General features: G+C 36.8%; 3 protein-coding genes across 6 annotated transcripts in view; all 3 read left to right on the top strand.

Annotated features, from left to right (window-relative positions):
- rab11fip3 (RAB11 family interacting protein 3 (class II)) overlaps window positions 1–4,281 on the top strand; it is a 32,534-nt gene extending 28,253 nt beyond the window's left edge. Inside the window, 4 exon segments of the mRNA XM_058765484.1 lie at window positions 34–171; window positions 260–415; window positions 2,117–2,257; window positions 2,331–4,281. Of these exon segments, the coding sequence (XP_058621467.1) occupies window positions 34–171; window positions 260–415; window positions 2,117–2,257; window positions 2,331–2,444 (549 nt within the window). The 3' untranslated portion in view covers window positions 2,445–4,281.
- An 818-nt stretch (window positions 4,282–5,099) lies between these two features.
- telo2 (TEL2, telomere maintenance 2, homolog (S. cerevisiae)) lies at window positions 5,100–14,900 on the top strand. 2 transcript variants are annotated; one of them, XM_058766142.1, is made up of 21 exons: window positions 5,100–5,317; window positions 5,890–6,196; window positions 6,281–6,561; window positions 6,814–6,882; window positions 6,976–7,123; window positions 7,205–7,307; window positions 7,576–7,644; window positions 7,738–7,879; window positions 7,963–8,099; window positions 8,305–8,399; window positions 9,008–9,094; window positions 9,193–9,281; window positions 9,779–9,870; window positions 9,955–10,071; window positions 10,154–10,225; window positions 10,420–10,584; window positions 10,667–10,755; window positions 10,830–10,929; window positions 14,127–14,191; window positions 14,264–14,379; window positions 14,454–14,900. In XM_058766142.1, the coding sequence occupies exons 1-21, from the start codon at window positions 5,281–5,283 to the stop codon at window positions 14,564–14,566; spliced, it is 2,493 nt and encodes an 830-aa protein (XP_058622125.1). In that variant the 5' UTR covers window positions 5,100–5,280; the 3' UTR covers window positions 14,567–14,900. The 2 variants fall into 2 exon arrangements, with proteins under 2 accessions (XP_058622125.1, XP_058622126.1); XM_058766143.1 differs by having other exon boundaries at window positions 5,863–6,196.
- Window positions 14,901–15,127: 227 nt separating this feature from the next.
- Window positions 15,128–21,952, top strand: part of ift140 (intraflagellar transport 140 homolog (Chlamydomonas)) — a 33,681-nt gene continuing 26,856 nt past the window's right edge. Inside the window, exons 1-10 of one of the 3 annotated variants that reach the window (XM_058765412.1) lie at window positions 15,128–15,267; window positions 16,771–16,928; window positions 17,890–18,114; window positions 18,213–18,334; window positions 18,696–18,835; window positions 18,916–19,091; window positions 19,898–19,989; window positions 20,129–20,235; window positions 20,807–20,946; window positions 21,076–21,279. In XM_058765412.1, coding sequence (XP_058621395.1) covers window positions 16,782–16,928; window positions 17,890–18,114; window positions 18,213–18,334; window positions 18,696–18,835; window positions 18,916–19,091; window positions 19,898–19,989; window positions 20,129–20,235; window positions 20,807–20,946; window positions 21,076–21,279 — 1,353 coding nt within the window. In that variant the 5' untranslated portion in view covers window positions 15,128–15,267; window positions 16,771–16,781. Of the gene's footprint in view, window positions 15,268–15,985; window positions 16,074–16,770; window positions 16,929–17,889; window positions 18,115–18,212; window positions 18,335–18,695; window positions 18,836–18,915; window positions 19,092–19,897; window positions 19,990–20,128; window positions 20,236–20,806; window positions 20,947–21,075; window positions 21,280–21,952 lie in introns of those variants that run through there. The other 2 variants (XM_058765413.1, XM_058765414.1) reach the window with 2 other exon arrangements.

Below are 21,952 nucleotides of genomic sequence, written 5' to 3'. Positions count from 1 at the left end.
GAATGATGTCTAAGATGGAGTAATTTTTTTCAGGAAAAGAGGAAACTTCAGGATGAGGTAGATGACGTCACAGATCGACTGAACGAAGAAATCGAATCTCGCAGGAAAATGGCCGACAAACTGAGCCATGAACGTCACACAAACCATAAAGAGAAGGAGTGCACTCAGGGGGTGAGATGTCTTCTGTTTGTCTTTATAGGTGCGGTCACATGGTTGTTCATCACAGCCATGGCTGTTAATGGCTTCTCTGTGTGTGTAGTTGATAGAGGACTTAAGAAAGCAGCTGGAACACCTGCAGCTGTTTAAGTTGGAGACTGAAGCGAGAAGAGGCCGATCGGCCAGCTCCGGCCTGCAGGAATACAACACTCACATGAGAGAGAACGAACTGGAGCAGGAGATACGCAGACTCAAACAGGTACAAATGCACTCAAACTGGTAAGAAGTGACTTAAACTGGTCAACACAGACTGAAGCACAGACTCAAAATGGTAAAACGCAATTTCAAACAAGAAAAACACATTTTTCAAAAAAAGAAAAAAAAGGTTTGTTTAAAAACTGGTTAAAACAGATGAACCCAGACTCAAACAGACTTAAATGCAGAATCAGACTGGTCAACAGACTAAAAAATGACAACAACAGGCCCGAAAGATTTAAACGTAAACTGACTCAAAATGGTTTACACATACAAAAAAGGTGAACTCTTACTAAAACAGGTAAACACAAACCCCAAAAAATTCAAACAGGTAAACGGACACAAAAAGGTAAACCACAGGCCCAAACTGGTTAAAACAGACTTAAATGTGGACTCGAACTGGTCAACATAGACTCACACAGGTAAGCACAGTAGGTAAATACTGATCCAAACAGGTAGCAAACTTAAACAGAGACTTAAATGTCAACAAAGACTTACAAAAAAACAGGTAAAGACTGATCCGAGACTGAGATTCATACTAGTCAACAAAGTCTTAAAACAGGTAAACATGAACCCCAAAGACTCAAACTGATCAACATAGACTTAAAACCAGGTACACAGACTCAAATGAATCCACACAGACAGAAAACATGTAAAGACTGACCCAATGCTCAAACAGGTAAACTGACTCAAATTAGTCAACACAGACTATAAAACTGGTAGAGACTGACCCAAGACCCAAAGTGGTAAATAGACTCAAACTGGTGAACTTAGAGTAAAAGCACAAACACAAACGACTCAAATTAGTCAACACAGACTAAAAAGAACAGGTAAAGACAGACAGAAGTCTCAAACTGGTCAGCTCAGACTGGTAAAAACCAGACTCAAACTGGTAAATGCAAACCTAAAAGACTCAAAAACAAGTAAAGACCAACCCAGGACTTAAACTGGTAAACTCAGACTGGTTAATACAAACAGACTTTGTTGGCTAATTAGTCAACACATACTAAAAAACAGGAAAAGACTGACGCAGGACTCAAACTGCTAAACAGACTGGTAAAAACAGTCTCAAACTGATAAACACAAACCCAAAAGACTCAAACAGTTAAACAGACTTAAATTAGTCAACACAGACTGAAAAACAGGTAAAGACTGACGCAGGACTCAAACTGCTAAACAGACTGCTAAAAACAGTCTCAAACTTGTACACACAAACCCAGAAGACTCAACCAGGTAAACAGACTCAAATTAGTCAACATAGACTGAATAACAGGTAAAGCCTTAACCCAGGAATTACACTGGTAAACTCAGACTAGTTAACACAGACTCAAAAAGGGTAAACACAAACCAAAATAACATAAACAGATTCAAATTAGTAAACACAGACTCAAACAAACAAAAAAACAAACAGATAACTACACACCCAAGACTCAAACTGGTAAACAAGCCCAAAAGACTCAAACCGTTAACAGAATGTGTTCGCTAATTAGTCAACACAGACTAAAAAACAGGTAAAGACTGACCCAAGACTTAAACTGGTTAACAAAGACTGATAAAATCAGGCTCAAACTGGTAAACACAAACCCAGAAGTCTCAAACAGGTAAACAAACTCAAATTAGTCAACATAGACTGAACAGATAACAACCAAGACTCAAACTGGTAAAAGAGGTCAAATATCTATGTTGTGGTTCCCTCTCTGTGCAGGACAACCGCAGTCTGAAGGAGCAGAACGACGAGCTGAACGGTCAGATCATTAATCTGAGCATCCAGGGAGCAAAGAGTCTTTTTACAGAGTCTCTCTCAGAGTCGCTCGCCGCCGAGATCAACAACGTCTCCCGCGCTGAGGTCTATATCACACTCTTATGCTTATGTACGCTATTAATATGAACGCTTTGTGACCATGCGTGTTTGTGTACAGCTGATGGAGGCCATCCACAAACAGGAGGAGATCAACTTCCGCCTGCAGGACTACATCGACCGCATCATCGTCGCCATCATGGAGTCCAACCCCTCCATCCTGGAGGTCAAATAATCACCATTGACGACCCTACCTGATTTATGAACTGAAACGGGAGGCGAGAGGCATACAGAACAGACTTGCAGATGATGTGAAGAATCCAATCATTATTTTGATCAAATGATTTAATAATACAGAGCACTGTTAGTTGAATGAGTTTCTGTGTGTGTGTGTGTGTGTGTGTGTGTGTGTGTGAACGGCCCTGTCCTTCGGTTCCTGTGACTTCCCTATGTTTTGGGATTGAGGTGCCCATTCCCTCTGTATATGTGTTCACAATTCATAGATTGAATTTCAGGGTAAGAATCTAGTTTGTTTTAAGTTACCAGTAAGTCTGGTTTAAGCAGTCACACCGTTAGCCCATGTGAAGGATATTTGCTGACCTGAGGGTTGAGCGTGTGCGTACGATTAGCTCGTAAACGAGTTTTTGCAGAATGTTAGTGCTGTTTTCACTTGCGTTTTTTCTTTAAATTTCTTATTTATTACGATGATGCGGAACGCAGAGGATCAAGGGAGGCCGATGCCCACCAAGGGAGTTTGCAGTGTTGCATTGTGGGTAAGGTAAAAGATCCTGTGCGATTTCTTGCTGAGGATATTCGTCAACCGCCTCCTGTCCTGGATTCTTTCCAAAAGACTTTGATTTTCTGTACAGATGACTCTTTAAATCTCACTGGAAATGTTCATTGCACTCTGATTAATTTTATTTTGAGATAATATTGTTTGCTATTTAAATTGTTTGAAAGAAAATGAGGTGAAGTTGTTCTATCAACTTTGGCGGGAAAAAGAAGCGGAGCGGACACTGAAGCACTTAATGGAATTCTAACCGTTAACAAACACGGGAAAAAAGAACTTTTGCTTCTTTCTGCTTTTCAAAACTCTTTCCGTCTCTCTCTGGTGAAATCTGATGTAAATATCGATCTGGAACGTTTGTATCTTTCGTTCTTGGAATCGTATTTTTATGGACAAATGGAATTAAGATTCCCTTTCGTTTTGTCTTCCACTCGACCGGTCTCTTTTCGTCTGTTCCAGCGCGCCATTATGGATGTACTTCCCGCTCTTCGGGGACAAGCATGTTTGATTTTTCACTTTTTTCCTCCAGAAAATCCAGTGGAGAGATTTAAATGAGTTTAAATGAAAGATTAGACCTAATCCTTCTTATTGCCTCTTTTTGGATTGTGGAAAAGCACGCTGCAGTTTACATTTTTATTTTCCCTCTTCTCTGCCTCGCGCATTCTGGTTTTCAAGACCCATCCTATCAGTTTTTCTTACAAGACAATGCTGGAGAACATTTGAAGATGATTCCGCTGCTGTCACTTCTGTATGGCTGTTTTAAAGCTACTGTAATGATACTGATGGACCTTAAAGCGCGGGAACGCTGCTTCTGTAAACTTTTGAATACGCGGCTGTCTCGTTTCTTAATAAGGGAAGACCTGAATCTACTGCTCTTGATCTGTCTGATGTTAAACAGCTGTTGTATATGATTTAAAATATGTCAACACACATTTTCAGTGTCCAAAGACAACATTTCACCGCTTAGGAGTTCTGCTTGCCACTTAGACTTTAAAAGACTAATAATAGTTATAAATACATGTAAAAAATAAAACAAAAAAAGGACTCCTCTTAATGAAGGATACAATTGTAAAAAAAAAAAAAATGTTTACTCTAATTGTTAAGGTTACTGTATAAATGAAAGATATCAGTATTGTCTTCTGTTGAATGTTTTGCTTTCTTTTGAAGATGCCCCCATAAGATGTATCTTTTACTGTTCGGGGTCTTATAGATTTTCAAATAATTGTATGAAGGTTAAAAGAAAAGTGAAAATAAAATTAGTCACCAATAAATTAAGTGCAAATAAGTTCTTTGTGGATGTTTCTTTTTTATGCATCACTGTTTAACATTATCAGAGAGACACTGGGCCTTTTCTACACATCCATGTACTTTTTTTGAGATTGTACAGCAAATAAATAAATGTGAAAATAAAATGGAAAGACATTTTAAGAAGCCTATGCAATAATTGAAATCCAACCCTGTTAACCCTTGGCCTATGTTATTTATCCACCTTATTTTGCAAAATAAAGTGCCATAAACAGAAAACTGTTTGCGACACACATCAGTGTGTTTATGATAATAAATTAAAACAATATTACAACAAATATAATTTTGCAAATATCAAGCAGCATGATGGGCTGTTTTTGTACAAGTAAAGTAACTGGAAGAGCATGGCACCGGAAGTCTCGCCCATTCAAGTTACAAATGCTCGCACCCATTAATACATTAAAATTAAGGTGAATTAGCAGACAAGTTTACTTAAAATAATACTGATCAGTGGCTTAGTCACATGGGTTCTGTTTAATTCAGTCCTATTATTAACTAAATGCTGTTACCCATCATAAAATACATATGTAGTGCATATAGCAGTTAATGTTTCAGTAAATCGTACAGATGTAAATATCAATATTTATGCTGTTTGTTCACATGTAGAAATAAAAAGCAATTATTTTAAAATACTATTCAGTTTTTATCAACTTATTATTGATGAACTTGATAATAAATTAATGAACAAATACAACAAGCCTAAGAGGGTTTACGCATCATGTAGCGCCATCTGGTGAGCCGTTATGGAACTGAGTTACCGATAGGAACCTTTGTTCTGACGATCTGCTTCTACACGGACAGGTATAAGAGCGCAATCACATGGAGTTATGTCAACACGACTGATGCTGCCAGATATTTCATGATTTAATATAACGGAATGACTTAAACTATAACCAATTTAAATTGGCAAGTATGTTTACTATATAGCTATAAACATATTAACATTATGGTATTCATATAGGGTATATATAGTTATCCCATGAGGTGTTGCAGTTCTGCAGCTCTAATCCGTTACTGTAAGTCAACAACTGCATCTTCTGCATTCATTTAAAAGATTATATGTGACCCTGGACCACAAAACCAGTCATAAGTAGCCACGGGTATATTTGTAGCAATAGCCAAAATTATAGATTTTTATTTTCTGTAAAAAATCATTAGGACATTAAGTAAAGATCATGTTCCATGAAGATATTTTGTCAATTTCCTACCGTAAATATATCAAAACTTAATTTTTGATTAGTAATATGCATTGCTAAGGACTTCATTTGGACGACTTTAAAGGCGATTTTCTCAATATTTAAATTTTTTTGCACCCTCAGATTGATCTCAGCCAAATATTGTCCGATCTAACAAACCATACATCAATGGGAAGCTTTCAGCATCAATTCAATATGTCAATTCAGCTTTCAGGTAAATCTTAATTTAAAAAAATTGACCCTTATGACTGGTTTTGTTGTCCAGGGTCACATATAACATAGAGGTTCATATGATCAGGAAATGGTCCAGCCTTCGTCCAACTTCCAATGCATGCACTGATATTTTATTTATTATCTTGCAAAAGTGATGCTGCATTAAACTGAATCTTCAGCCAAGCATCAGTTCCGTGACGTCATGGGCTCTGCTGGTACCGAGGTGGGCTCCTGCTTGAGGACTCTCTCCACCTCACGAGACTCCGCAGAGATCATGCACGCGCTGCGCACACTCACGCGCAACCTGGAGGACGGCGAGTTCACGCGCCCTCACTACACTCACGCTATCCAGGTGCTGCTGAGCGCGCACTGGTTCAGCAGGTGGTGTGAAGATGAGGAGATCAAGAAGCTCTGGGATGAGATGTTCCTCAAGGGTCCACCGGACCAAACACTGCTGCTTCTGCTGGACACCATCAGCTCCACAGGGTATGAAATCACTATCTATCTATCTATCTATCTATCTATCTATCTATCTAGAGTATTGACGTGTTGTGTCTCTTTTACACACAGAGAGAGTGCGGGTCTGGTGCGATGTGCGTCTGTACTGGAGAAGTTCCTCTCTGCTGGTCGTCTCCAGGTGTTGTTGTGGTCCAGATGTGAGGTGGGCGGAGCCTGTTCAGACTCTCCACAGCTAAGAGAGACTGTCATCGGCCACCTTGCAGCTTTACCCTCCATTACCTGCAACCATCTGCATGCAAACACACCTGACGCCTTCCTTCCACAGCAGTACTACCCACTGCTGGCCGCCAGCATACTGGACACACTGCAGAAGACATGCCACGCTCTCAGAGGTATCACACACGTTCAGGGTGGAAATACTTGTAAATAAAGGAATAAAGCACATGCTTAAAGCATCATTGCATCCACTTCATATTTTAATGCATAATTGCAACCACCGCATATGTAAAGCGTTACTGCAACCACTGCATATTTTAAAGTGTCATTGCAGATATTGCAATGCTCACATTTTAATAATTGAATGCATATTTGGTGTGCATCTGTCTTTTCTTTTTGTCTCGCTCATGTGTATCTCTCTGGTATAGCGGGACAGGACTGCTCTCTTGGGTTTGTGGCTCAAGTGTTGGGAAAAGTGTGTATCCAGGGATACAGCTGTAAGTTTAATTTTTAAGTTACTAATGTAGTTTTATTTTTTCACTGATTGCAACCTGTTTGCTGCATTAGGGTCTGTGTGTATGTGTGTGTAGCTCAGATTTTTGAGACCCTGGCACCCCGGCTCTCATCCCTGACCTGTGTGGACCCGCTGTGGCAGCGTGTGACGCAGAGACTGCTGGAGAAGGTCCCAGAAAGATGCACAGAGTGTGTCATCACGGGACTCATGCGCAGCCTCAGCGGGTAAGAGAGGAGGTTAATTAACAGTAATGAATTCTTAATGAATGAGTTGTTAGTCGACTCTAACGCGAGTTTGTGTTTCAGGGCAGCTGCTGTGTCCAGGCTGATGGGAAACCTAGTGGTGACCAATAAGAAAGCTCAGTTTGTTCTCACCCATAAACTGTTATTGCAGCAGTACCAGCATCCAGTGAGTAGTGAAATAAAAGATGCAAATATCAACAACAACTGTTAATAAAAACAACAACAAAAAAATATTTACATCAAAAAAGATTGTTAATTTTAAATCCTTTATTAAAACATAATATCTTAGTTTTGGAAACGACCAGGAATCTTTGATGAATAGAAAGTTCAAAAGAATATTATTTATTTGAAATTGAACATTATAAATGTCTTTATTGTCACGTTTGATCAATTTAATTAAATTTTTTTTTCTTCCTGTTTCTCCTTAAATTCAGACTCCGTTGTTAAAGTCTGTTCTTGGTTATTTGGCTCTGAATTTAGAGCGCAGGACGCTGCTTAAACAGGTACGATGATGCTCTGTTGTGTTAGTCCTATATTTGTTCTAAAAAGTCATGCAAAATAAGTTGTTTAAGAGAAGTTCTAACTGGTGTGTGTAGGTCCTTCGGAGTGTGTGTCAGGTGTGGTGTAACAGCAGTGCCGTGAAACACACGTCTGTGGAACAGCAGCTGTACGTCAGTAAAGTTCTACTGCTGTGTGTGGCTTTACTCCACCATTCTGAAATACAAGAACTGCGACATGGTAATGCACACACATGCATTCAAATGCATTTTTTATGTACAGCTGCAGTTTTCTGGTGTGTTATGAGGTTTTCTGTCCAACAGAGATGCTGCAGTGCATGCTGGGAGGTGTCCAGTGCCGCCTGGACAGCAATATTGAGCGTATTCGTCGGATGGGAATGGTCGTGGGCGAGTGTCTCAGTCAGAAATTAGACACACCAGGATCACAATTAAAATTCCAGGTGAGCCATTTGGACTTTTACACATTGTTCTTTACGATGAAAACCTCTTGTTACTGATCCTTACCAAACCTGAAAGCATCTTGCATTTGAAACTAGCAAAGTTTCAGATGTGCCCATCACATTTCTATTACTACAACTGTGAACTTGTGATATGTATTTCAGTCCTTGACTCTTTCGATGCTAATGAAGCTGTTTTATGTGTCAGTATGAGCCAGATGAGGAGATCAGAGAGCTGAAGTCATTAATGGAGTCTCCATCTGTTGAGGATGATGAACAACACCAGCCTGATACCTCCACCAGGTAAAAATGCACACTTCACATCAGTATTTTGTTTACTGTATTGTTTACGTTTTTTTTAATCAATTGAAACATGCTGCAGCTTATATTCAAAAGCAACTTATATAATGCAAGGAAAACATCTGGATTCATACAGAATGAAAGTTTATTTGTATAGCACATTTCCCACATTCACTTTAACTAAATTTGTTTAGACTTGGCATTTATAGTGAATGTTAATTATAAGGAATGCCTCTATAATTTTTTTTTTTTTTTTTACTATTATTTTTCATTCCTGTTCTGAATACCTTTTAATTTAAAGGATTTTTTTGTGAAGTGAGCGGAACTAAAGTACATATGTGACCCTGGACGACAAAACCAGTCTTAAGTGTAAATTTTTCGAACATCGAATAAATAAATAAGCTTTCCATTGATGTATGGTTTGTTAGGATCGGACAATATCTGGCTGAGATACAACTATTTGAAAATCTGGAATCTAAGGGTGCAAAAAAATCAAAATATTGAGAAAATCACCTTGCAATTTTGAACCAGCAATTACCATGCAATTTTGAACTTATTTTAAAATGAAAATTAGCTCTATGCGACACCTCTGTGACTTCTTTTTGTTTCAGTCTTCAAGCCGAGTCTAAAGCTGAGGGTTCAGCAGGTCAGTCAGCGGAGTCTGAGGCTGGTCGCGGGAGTGATTCTGAACTGGACAGGTACATCTACACTGTCATAAACACACATGAGTACTATAAGTTCAGTGATGTTACTCGCTAATAACATTTCTCTTGAAATAACATCTCTGTTCTCTAAGCGATGATGATCTGACTCCATATGACATGTCAGCTGATCAGGAGAAGAAGAAATCAGCGCCACCCCATTATGTCAGAGACTGTCTGGAAGGTGATCTACAGTCAACCAGTGTTATTTTAGTATTATTTACCTACTATTATAGTTTTTTATATATATATATTTTGAAGTAGCTTTCATTTTTTATATTTTCAGTTTTTAGTAAATTTTATGTGCATTTGTCATTTTAATAAGTTTTCTTTAACAAGTTAGGTTTAATTTTGTTTATATATATATATATTATTTTTAATTTTTTTTAAATATATATAATTTATTATTTTAGTGTTAGTTCAGTTTTAAATTTTATTTATTTTATTTCCAGTTTCCAGCAATTTTAACGCTTCAGCTTAAACTTTCATTTCACCTTTATACCTATAATTATATATCAGTTTTTCATGTAATATTTACATATTCTTTCAGTTTTAATAGTTTTAGTATTAGTTGAGGATAATAACCCTGCAGTCAGAGATCTTAAACTGTCTAGTTGCAGTTCAGGTTTTATCCGAGATCATTTTCTCAGGTTATTGAATTGACCAGTTCTCTGTTTGCAGCATTAATGTCATCTGATGATGCTGAAAGGGTTGAACTCAGTCTGCAAGTGGCAGAAGCTCTTCTTAGGAAGAATGTGAAGGCCACACAAGAGGTCAGAGGTCATCGCAGCAGACTTTTAATGCCTAAAACTCTTGCATATGTCACAATGACTCATTAGTTTGTGTGTGCATCACAGGTGAGTGTTCAGTTCAGTAAAGTGTTGCTCCACCTGGAGGACAGATACAACACACCTCACTTCCACATGCTCCGGCAGAACGCCATGGTGGCCCTCACTGTTACAGACGTCAAACCGGTGAGACATCAGACAGATGAATACAAACACGCTCAGCTCTACACAGAAGCACATGGAAGTGACTGCTTTTTTTCCTCTGTAGGTTGTAGATTATTGGACGACAGAGTTCTACTCTCTCAACTTCAACTTGAGACAGAGACTGGACATTCTGGAGGTCAGACCAATGTAAAGAATCCTGAAAAAATTTCATGTTTTCCACAAAATTATTAAGCTGCAAAACTGTTTTTAACATTGATAATAATCTGAAATTTTCTTGAGCAGCAAATCGGCATATTAGAATCATTCCTGAAGGATCGTATGACGCCATGTGACTTCTCAACCACTAATCTATTACTTCTACTATTCCAGGTCCTTGCTCTCTCTGCCCAGGAGCTGTCTGAGCCAATCACAAATAAGCACACTGGAGCTCAGCCAATCAGTGCAGTGACGCCTCAGGAGCAATGTGATGACATCACACACTGGAGGCAGATTGTAGAAAAACGAATCCAGAGCAAAACCAGGCGAATTAGCAAAGTGAGACACCCTCACAAAGGTGCATTTTACACATTAACAATGAAATGATGTTTAATATTGGTGTCTAATTCATTTCGTTCAGGGTGGGACTCAATCCGTTAAAGCTGTTCCCAACCGTTACGCTCCGGTCGCTGGATTTTTCTTCTTCCCACTGCTCAGGAGCTATGACAGGTCTGTTTGCATGCGCACAATTAATTTCTTTAGCTCGTATTACATTATTGCAGTGATTTCATGTTTTGTTATAGGCCGCAGGTGACCTTTGACCTTCTGGGGAGTGATCACCTGGTGCTGGGAAGGCTGCTGCACACACTTGGGCTGCTCATGCACCTGGCCATCAATGCACCGGTACAAGCATACACAAACACAATATGCATTACATAATCTATGCAGAATTTAACATGCTGCAGTATGTTACACATAAGCATCCAGTTATCATTTTGGAAATAAATGCAGTAATTTAGCTTTTTTATTAATGCAAATAGAAGAGCAAGTTTGAAAACTGAGAAATTAAGATTAAAATCAGTATTGTAATTTTAACGTTATAATGTAAAATAAAATGATTATTGTTGTTATATTATTATTATTAAATACTATTTATTTTACAGTGAAATATTAGAAAGTAATTTTTCTTATTTTGTTTTTATTCAGAGAAGTTTTATAATCATCAATAATAATAATCATAATAATAATATTTATTTTTGTTTTTCTTCTTCTTATAATTATTTTATAGCCATATTGATGTACAATCACAAATTTTTGCCAAATTTTGCAGTCCTACAAACAAGCACAGTAAAGGGAGGAATATGTTATTGCATTTTAAATCGCAATTGCATTTTTTTTTAATGTTTTTTTTTTTCTTAATTACTCCATGTTAATTAACCGTGAAATATTACAATAGTACGGTAATATTTCTTATTTTGTTTTTACTTTGATTTTTATTTAGTAATAATAATAATAATAATTATTATTATTTTATAGCCGTATTGATATACACTGTGTGCAGAATTATTAGGCAAGTTGATATTATGGTCATATTTTTTTGCCAAGAAAATTTTACCAATTCCAAACCACATCAATCTTAATAACTACTATTGATTTTGTATTTAATCATTTCTAAGTTACAGTGAGGAAAATAAGTATTTGAACACCCTGCTATTTTGCAAGTTCTCCACTTAGAAATCATGGAGGGGTCTGAAATTGTCATCGTAGGTGCATGTCCACTGTGAGAGACATAATCTAAAAAAAAAAATCCAGAAATCACAATGTATGATTTTCTAACTATTTATTTGTATGATACAGCTGCAAATAAGTATTTGAACACCTGAGAAAATCAATGTTAATATTTGGTACAGTAGCCTTTGTTTGCAATTACAGAGGTCAAACGTTTCCTGTAGTTTTTCACCAGGTTTGCACACACTGCAGGAGGGATTTTGGCCCACTCCTCCACACAGATCTTCTCTAGATCAGTCAGGTTTCTGGCCTGTCGCTGAGAAACACGGAGTTTGAGCTCCCTCCAAAGATTCTCTATTGGGTTTAGGTCTGGAGACTGGCTCGGCCACAGTAACCTTGGAAACGGTGGTCCCAGCTCTTTTCAGGTCATTGACCAGCTCCTCCCGTGTAGTTCTGGGCTGATTTCTCACCTTTCTTAGGATCATTGAGACCCCACGAGGTGAGATCTTGCATGGAGCCACAGTCCGAGGGAGATTGACAGTCATGTTTAGCTTCTTTCATTTTCTAATGATTGCTCCAACAGTGGACCTTTTTTCAACAAGCTGCTTGGCAATTTCCCCGTAGCCCTTTCCAGCCTTGTGGAGGTGTACAATTTTGTTTCTAATGTCTTTGGTCTTGGCCATGTTAGTAGTTGGATTCTTACTGATTGTATGGGGTGGACAGGTGTCTTTATGCAGCTAACGACCTCAAACAGGTGCATCTAATTTAGGATAATAAATGGAGTGGAGGTGGACATTTTAAAGGCAGACTAACAGGTCTTTGAGGGTCAGAATTCTAGCTGATAGACAGGTGTTCAAATACTTATTTGCAGCTGTATCATACAAATAAATAGTTAAAAAATCATACATTGTGATTTCTGGATTTTTTTTTTTAGATTATGTCTCTCACAGTGGACATGCACCTACGATGACAATTTCAGACCCCTCCATGATTTCTAAGTGGGAGAACTTGCAAAATAGCAGGGTGTTCAAATACTTATTTTCCTCACTGTATATATAATTGTCCATGAAGGCTGAAAGTCAAAAACTCCTTATTTCAGGTGTGCTGAATTATTAGGCAGGTTTTCTTTTACAGATAAAATGAGCCAAAAAAGAGATTGAACTCAAAGTAAAAAAAAAATTAAATAATTAAATGCCCATGAGAAGGATGCAATACTAATTCAATAATAGAATTAGCAAAGTTAAGGCTTGACCATTGGGCGGCGAAATGCTCATTGGGTCAGCAGGGTCAGAAAAAACAGGTGGAGAAGAAAAGACACGTTAACTGCACAAGAATTAAGAATTAAGGTGAAGAATTAGGTGAGAAACCATCAGGAATCATTTAGTCTCCAGCGCCACCATTTTCCAGAACTGCAACCTTCCTGGAGTCTCCAGAAGTGCAATGTGTCAGGTTCTCAGAGACCTTGCTTGGGTAAAAAATGCTAAAAAATAACCCTCACTTAATATGAATAACATGCTGAAGTGTTGTGAAATACATGAAGACTGATTTTGTATAGGCTTTATGGACAGATAAGTTGAGTGACTCTTGAATGACCAGCATCACATCCTCTTGTACCACTGTTTGAAGAATTTATCTTCCAGAATCTGGCAGTAAGTTTTAGAATTTTTTTTTACTTTGAGTTCAATCTCTTTTTTGGCTCATTTTATCTGTAAAAGAAAACCTGCCTAATAATTCTGCACACCTGAAATAAGGAGTTTTTGACTTTCAGCCTTCATGGACAATTATATATAACTTAGAAATGATTAAATACAAAATCCATAGTAGTTATTAAGATTGATGTGGTTTGGAATTGGTAAAATTTCTTGGCAAAAAAATATGACCATAATATCAACTTGCCTAATAATTCTGCACACAGTGTATTATTCACAAAATTTTGGCCAAATTGTGCAGCCCTGCAAACAAGGTCAGCAAAGCTGGAAGTTTTTTATTGCATTTCAAGTCTGCAAAATTTTTTTTTATATCATTTAAAAAATTCCTTGTTTTTATTGTTATTTTTTTTATTGACTATTTCAATTCCTTTTATGTAAAGCACTTTGAACTACCACTGTGTATGAAATGCACTATATAAATAAACTTGCCTTGCCTTGCCTTTCTATATTTTTATTTAGAAATGATATTATTTATAATTATTATTATTTTATAGTCATATTGATATATAATCACAAACATTTGGCATCTCTACAAACAAGCACAGCAAACCTGAAATTTGAAATTGCATTTTAAGAAAAATTACAATTTGATTTATTCCCCAAATGGTGCAGCCCTATTAGGAGTGATGCACACTTCATATAATCACTGATGTTTTTGCTCAGGTTGTGTCTCAGATGGGCCGAGCTCTGCTGGATTTTGTTTGGACCGTGCGCTTCCACACTGACCAGTAAGTTTGTGTTCTAGGATGCATTATATTACATGCCTGCATCTAATGCTCTCTCTCTGGCTTTAACTGTAGGATGGTGCGGAGGGGTGTTATGTTTGCTGTCTGTTCTGTGTTTCTGAGCATGCCTGCTGAGAACTTACTCACAGAACTCGGCGATGACCTGATGGAGACCAGAGCCTGGCTAGCAGGTAGACAGTGCTTCTTCGACTCTGTATGTGTTTGAATATGTATATGTTATTCATAAATGTCTTATTATGTGCAGATGTGGCAGAGAATGATTGTGACGCAGACTGCAGGAGTTTGGCGGTACAGAGTTTAATGCTGCTGGACAAAAACCTCAAAACTCAACTGAAGATCCCAGATATGGAGACCTGAGGAGGGCTGACAATATCTCACACTCATCTGGAGAATATTTTATGATCCTGACATGATGCATCCCTAATTACTATGGCATTTTTCCTTGGATTTCATGCACTGTGTTATTTTTGTACTATTAATGTTTAGTGACTGTAAAATAAAGAGCTTTTTGGGGACATTGAAGACTTCTGCTCACAAAACAAAGTTTTTTGTTTTTGTTTTTCATTTTATGCTGTGGAAAACTCATAATCCCATGCATCATTTTATGTTTTAGAAAGCATTTTAGTCTGCAGATATACAGCAGGGTCACCAAATCCGACAAGGCATTAATAAAGGTTACCGAAATCTGTTATCCCCTTCTATTCAATTTCGAAAACTCTTTTCAAATTATGAATAAAAGTTAAAACGGGTTGGTTGTTCATGACAAGCTGCAGTTACCCTAATGCCCCCACATGTGCTGAAACCATAATAACAAAACGCACCTCATTAGCCATTCCACTCGCTTCACCTCATTGGTTGAGACGCAGCGCCCACGTTTTAGCCCCGCCCCTTCGTGCTTCTTCTTGGGGTTGTCTGGGCAACCGAAAAAGACGCTTCACGGCTAAAGGCGCGTCGAAAACATCGAAGGGCTAATTTCATCTTTTTATTGTCTAAATCATACATATGCTTCGCGAAATACACACGGTCATAACGGCAGTGCTGAGTGGAAGAGCTCTCAGGTAAATTCTTTAAACAGTCGTTATTTGTAAGGTTTTTAAAGCGGCAGGCCTCGGTGTGGATTAGCTAACAGAGCTAACGACAGATTTACTAACGTTAAAAACAGATGTAAACAACATTTACCCTTACACTTAACCATTGACGCTGAAATAGCTTAAAATATCATCACAACAGTTTTTCCAGCTTTAGAAATACATCTTATCTACAACTTTATCAGCGCAGCAAACCGTTAACTTTGAGGAGTCACACTTATTACATAAAAATACCATGGTACTACCATGTTTTTAAAAAAAAATCATAGTAGTATGGTAATGACGTGGTTTTAGGCATTATGCTATGTTAAGTGCCTCAGACTATCATTTAAATACCACTTTATAATCATATAGTAAAATAGTAAAAAATATAGTATTTATCAAAATACCATGGTATCATGGTCTGACCCTCACTGTACCAAAGTACCATCACAATCATTTCTGTTAACCAGAAATGTGTTATGTAAACTATATAGAGAGTGCTTTTTTTATATTGTAGCGGTCATATTTAGGTTCTCAATCAACATTGTCAGTGATTGCTTATGATATTAAGCCATTTAATCAAAAGGTTTTTCATTTATAAAGCTCTAAAAACCGTACCGCCTGATGTTTTAGAGCACTTCCTGCAAATATGGAAAAAATAAAGGGTCTCAATTAAATATGTGCAGTTTCACATGATTAGTGCAAACTGTCACATGACCAGAGCAGTTTATTTCCTGTTTGCACCTTGAGATGATGATGGATGCATCAAAGCTCCAAAACGAAAGGCTAGTAAAGTATGTTAATATAAATATATGACAAATATTTTTGGTACACATTATTTTTAGGGTGTCTAGTATTAATATATGCATTCGCATATATTCAGTTTTGTTGAGTGTGGTCATAGAGTGAGTAAACATGTTGATGGTCACAATAGTGACCGGTGGGATAACGGTGAACTATATTTTCCTATGGCAGTTGCTAGTGAAAATGACAATAAAATGTTGCAATGACAAAATATTGCACTAAATTAAAAATTCAAATGTTAGAAAAAAATTACAATAATGATGTTGTAATAGTCGTAGCATTGATATAAAAATTTGATGTTATATTTTAGAAAAAAAGTAACAATTTTTAAATGTGGTGATGGTTGAATTGTTTTGGTTTTTATCTCAGTGTTCCTATCAATGTTGCATAAGGTTTTTTTTTATGCATAATAGTAACCCTAGAATGTGATCAAACAGTTTAAAATAGCTGAGCTAAGATATATAAAAATTTTATGACTGCAGAAATATGTGATTTCATTACTCACCATATCCCACTATTGCGAACGAGCATAAAACACAATTTTTCACACACTTTTCCAAAAAAATGTCAAAAAATAATTATTGATTATTTCAAAAGGTTACTAAGGACACATCATTTGGATATTTTCATGTCTGGGAAAAATTTGCGATTAAATGGGTTAATACAGTCTGATCATTATATCTGTAGTTTTGTAGGTCATGGCTGTGTATTTTGATCATCGTGTCGAGGCTCCTGACAGCAGTGGAGTGGCCGTCCTGATCTCATGGCATTCCAGTGTGTGTGTGCTGGCTGTGGGCTCTGTGAACGCCTCCACCGGGGGCTGCGTGGATCTTTACCTGCAACAGGTGAGAGATGATTTTGTATGCAGTAACACAATACACTACTGTTCAAAAGTTTGGGGTCTGTAAGATGTTTTTGAAAGTCTTTTCTGCTCACCAGGGCTGCAATTATTTAAACAAAAATACAGTAAAAACCGTAATATTGTGAAATATTATTACAATTTCAAAAACCTGTTTTCTATTTCAGTATCTTTTAACATGTAATTTATACCTGTGATGCAAAAGCTGAATTATCAGCATCGTTACTCTAGTCTTCAGTGTCACATGATCATTCAGGAATCATTCTAATATGCTGATTTGCTGCTAAAGAAACATTTCTTATTATTATCAATGTTGAAAATGGTTGTGCTGCTTCATATTTTTGTGGAAACTGTGATGCACAACCATTCAAAAGTTTGGAGTTAGTAAGGGGGAAAAAAACATTAATACTTTTAATCAGCAAAGATGCATTAAATTGTTTAAAAGCGATATTTGATCTTTCTATTCGTCAAAGAATCCTGAAAAAAAATTTCCACAAAAATATGAAGCAGCACAACTTGATAATATGAATACATTTTTCTTGAGTAAATCAGCATATTAGAATGATTTCTGAAGGATCGTGTGACACTGAAGACTGGAGTAATGATGCTGAAAATTCAGCTTTGCATTACAGGATTAACTAGAAGACAGTTATTTTAAATAGTAATTATATTTCATAACTTTTAACAGTATTTTTGATCAAATAAATGCAGCCTTGGTGAGCATATAAGAGACATCTTACATAAACGTTCGAAAAATCATTCCAAACTTTCGAACGGTAGTGTATGTATTGTGTAATCATTTTAGTTGTAACCTCACAAACTTAATAGTTCAGTTAACATTTAATGGTTAAATTCAAATGTTATTTGATGATCCAGTATTCTTTCATGAAATAGTGTAAATGGTGACATTGAGTTTTAATGTGTTCTGTAATATCTGTGTGTTTTAGGGGGAGCATGTTGAGCTGTGTCATGTGGAACGGGGATTCAGCCCCTCGTTGTTGCAGTGGCACCCGACTAAACCCCTGCTGGCGGTGGGATGGGAGACGGGCGAGACCATGCTCCTCTCACACCCCTCCGGTGAACACACACCCCTGCCCAACAACACACACACCACTTGCATCACAGTGCTGGAGTGGAGCCGAAACGGCAGCAGACTGATCACGGGAGATCAGGTTACACACATTTCACAATGTAATGCTGATGTTTAGGGTTCATATGCACTGAGGTGAAATTATGCGTGTGTGTGTGTGTGTGTGTGTGTGTGTTGCAGGCAGGTGTAATGGCGGTGTGGAGGATGGATGCTAGAGGGAAACTGCAGGGATCTCCTCTGATAAAACATGACTACAGTAAACCACTGACGTGTTGCATCTTCAGACCTCCACCACCTACTGAGTGAGTCTCATCGGTGCCATAATGATTTCTTATATTTCTTAACTAATAAGATATTTTTACTTAATTGTAGTGAACTTCAAATCTTAAAAGTATATTTAAAAAAACTGTACTTGCAGATAATATAATATGAACAAAATGAAAGGCCACTTTAGTTTAGCTAATTGCATTTAATATAAATTTAAATGATAATGCATTTTATTTTTATTTAATTTAACTGAAATTAAGAAAGCATAGCACGCTTAAGTATATCCGTTTAAAGCATATTATTTCCATAAGAAGTATTATTTTTCACAAGAGTTGCTACTTTTTATATGCACTCTATCTGGCATAAGAATCCTACAGTGTGTGTTTATATCGGTAGGGATGTGGCGATGCTGGCCCGTGCTGCTGTCAGCGGCGATGAAAGTGCTCTGGACATGTTTAACTGGAAGAAGAGCAATAAAGGAGCGTTTGCGCTGGGATCACAGGAAGGACTGGCGTTTTGCATCAGTACAGCTGATGGTGAGAGGTGACTGGATGTTTAGCAATGGTGTTCAGATGCTGTGGGTTTTGTTTTAACCGTGTGTGTGTGTGTTAATTAGGGAGCGTGTACAGCGTGGATGAGCAGGCGCGGAGTGTGCCGTTGCTGTCCGTTGAGAGTGCGGTACAGAAGATGTGGTACTCCAAGAGGAGGGCCGTTCTTGCCGTGGTAACAGACTCACTGCTGCTCTCTCAGTTCAGTCTTGGACCGGATGGAGTCGCTCAGGAGATTAGTAAGGTAACAGATCAAACCTCATATGTCTGTCCAATTAGATATCAGAATACAACCACAAAAACCAGACAAGTTCTTTATTTTTATCTTTTAATTTCATTTTAATTTTAGTTAAAGTTCTAGCAATTCTGTTGTGTGTTTTTGCATTTAAAATGTTTTGTCTTTTAATGTCTGTATAGTTTTTATTTTAATTTTAGTTATTTTAATACATCAAGAAATTTTGAATTTTTTTATTGTTTTCAGAACAAAGTATACACATAACAGACATAGACATACAACGGTCACCAAATACAACTTATACTGCATTCATGAGTATTTAGATTGGTGGGGGGGGCTTCAAACTCGGATAAATGGCATAACATATTACTATACATTGCTTTTATATTTGGTCTCATCCAGGAGAAAGAGGAGAGAGAAAAAAAACAAAATAGCATAGGTAACCATTTAAATCTTAAACTTAAACCTCCCCCAGTATGATGACATTCTAGTAGATTGTTGTCTTAAGGAAAGGGTCAGCACTTCCATACTGTACACATCATTCACAGTTTCATGCCATTCACATACATGTTTTTGTCATTTTTTTTTTATTTGTATTTTTTTTAACATGTCTATATAGTTTTTATTCATTTTATTTCAGCTTTAGTTATTTTAGTACATCTAGTTACACTAAATGAAAATGGGAAATTTTGCCTTGGCAACTAGCTGAAATAAAATCATTTTTAAACATTTATTATTATTATTTCAAGTAACAAAAAAGGTATGGTTTTATGGTTTAGTTTTAGTTAACTATAATAACCTTGCTGTGTGTACAGGTGAAGCTCAGTGGTAGAGGTGGGCAGCACGCAGACATTGTGTGGACAGAAAACGGTTTGCTCATCACAGCATCAGGAGAACAACACATTAGGTTAACAATAAATTTGAGTCCTCTGTGTGTGTGTGTGTTTTTAAAATCTTGTATATAAAAGTGTTGTATAGCTTCTCAGCAGTTGCCCTGAGATGTCGCATGTGTTCTGATGGTGGTGTGTGTGTGTGTGTTTGTGTAGGTTGTGGGATGTGGAGCTGGATGATCATTATGCTCTGACGCTGGATGAGTCTCTGGGCTTTGAGAAAGGAGAACTGCTCAACTGTGTTTCCTTTTGCGTTTCTAAACGTAAGATTTACACTGTTACAAATCTGTGAAACTCTGAACAATGTACACACTTACACAAATACTCCCTGAGTTTCTGTATTGTTTTTTGTTTGAAATTGTTTTACAACACTACCATTTGGAATCACTACGATGTTTTGTTTTTGAAAGAGGTCTTTTATGCTTACCAAGACTGTATTTATTTGAATATATTTTAAAACAGTTATTCCTGCATTCTAATATACTGATTTGCTGCTTAAGAAGCATTTCTGATTATTCTCAAAGTTGTGCTGCTTTATATTTTTGTGGGAACTATGGTACATTTTTTCAGGATCTTTCTTTGTTCAAAAGAACAGCATTTGTTTGAAACAGAAATCTTTTTTAACATTGTTGTCTTTCCTCTCATTTAGCAAATTCTTATCAAAAAAACAAAAAAGCGAATAGGTTTGATTCCCAGAGCAATGCACGTGTTGATGAAATGTACATCTTGAATACAGTTTAGGTCATTTTATATGAAGGCTTCTGCAAATGTAAGTGATTTTACGAGTGTGATTTTGTTCAGAAGTAATCTGGATCTTTGTGTTTTCATCTGCAGAAGTTCTCGCAGCGGGTACCAGCAGAGGTCGTGTTGCTCTGTGGCACATGGTGACAGTGAGTGATCAGAAAGGAGACACGAAAATACACTGGAAACTCCAAACACCAGCAGAGGTGGAAGGAAACATTTCACAGCTGCAAGTGAGCAGTGGCTTTAGATATTTAGGGATATTTACAACATCATGTGTGACATGCTATTGGTTACTACAGACAATAATTCTGATTCTTGCTTCAGTTTGTTGAAGTCTGTCTCCCTGTGTCTGTCTGCAGTGGGGTTCGAGCTCTCATCTCTTGGCCATCTGCAGCAGCAGCTGTGTGGTGATCCTTTCAGAGCATGTGATGTGTTCTCATTACAGCCAGCAGATGGCAGCAGTGCAGCTCACGCCAACACAGCTCAGCCTGGCCAACTTCAACACCAACACACACATCACCTTTCACACAGACACACACATCAGAGCCGTGCAAGTCACCAAGGTAAGATGCATTTAATGTGGCACATTCACACAGCAGCATTTAACACAGTCTTTTTCTAGTTTCACCTCGTTCTGCAAATGTACTGCAATGATTTTACCATGAACCCACAAGACAGCATCATTGTTCACAACATATGATGAATGTAGACACAATATTTTTTTTATTGCCACATGACCAGAAGCAGTGGAATTTATTTCCACAACTTTTACAGAAAAGAAGATCAGTGTTAAAACTGATTAATATTATTATTAAAAATGTCCAATTGTGTAAAATTATTTACAATGTATTATTTAAATATGTTATATAATAATAATAATAATAATAATAACAATAAATTATTTTGTTAAATTATTTAATTACTGTGAAAAATGTGATTAAATAAAATGTGAGAAAAAGAAAGGAAATTAACTGAGGCAGTTAAAAATAGCAAAATGTTACACACACACATATATACATTTTATTTTATAATATTTTGTAACAACATTTTGCTATATATTTAATATTTAATATATTTATATATTTAATTGCCTCAGTTAATAATTTTTTTCTCTAACATTTTAAAAGATTAAATACATGTTTTTTAATGTAGAAAAATTAAATAAGTAATAATAAATAAATAAATTTTATAATGTAATTATAAAATATATGTTAAAATCTGCAATAAAATTTATAT

Source organism: Onychostoma macrolepis, chromosome 24 (assembly GCF_012432095.1).
Source record: "Onychostoma macrolepis isolate SWU-2019 chromosome 24, ASM1243209v1, whole genome shotgun sequence".
Lineage (NCBI taxonomy): Eukaryota > Metazoa > Chordata > Actinopteri > Cypriniformes > Cyprinidae > Onychostoma > Onychostoma macrolepis.
Note: the sequence above shows the minus strand (reverse complement) of the source record. Positions and strands in the feature narration are given on the sequence as shown.

What these genes read in the sequence shown, in the direction of transcription:
- telo2 (XM_058766142.1), top strand. Translation starts at nt 5,281, where the DNA reads ATGAGGTGTTGCAGTTCTGCAGCTCTAATCCGTTACT. An exon ending in GTGTATCCAGGGATACAGCT is followed by an intron (nt 6,883 to 6,975) that starts GTAAGTTTAATT and finishes ATGTGTGTGTAG; the next exon opens with CTCAGATTTTTGAGACCCTG. An exon ending in GTGCGCTTCCACACTGACCA is followed by an intron (nt 14,192 to 14,263) that starts GTAAGTTTGTGT and finishes CTTTAACTGTAG; the next exon opens with GATGGTGCGGAGGGGTGTTA.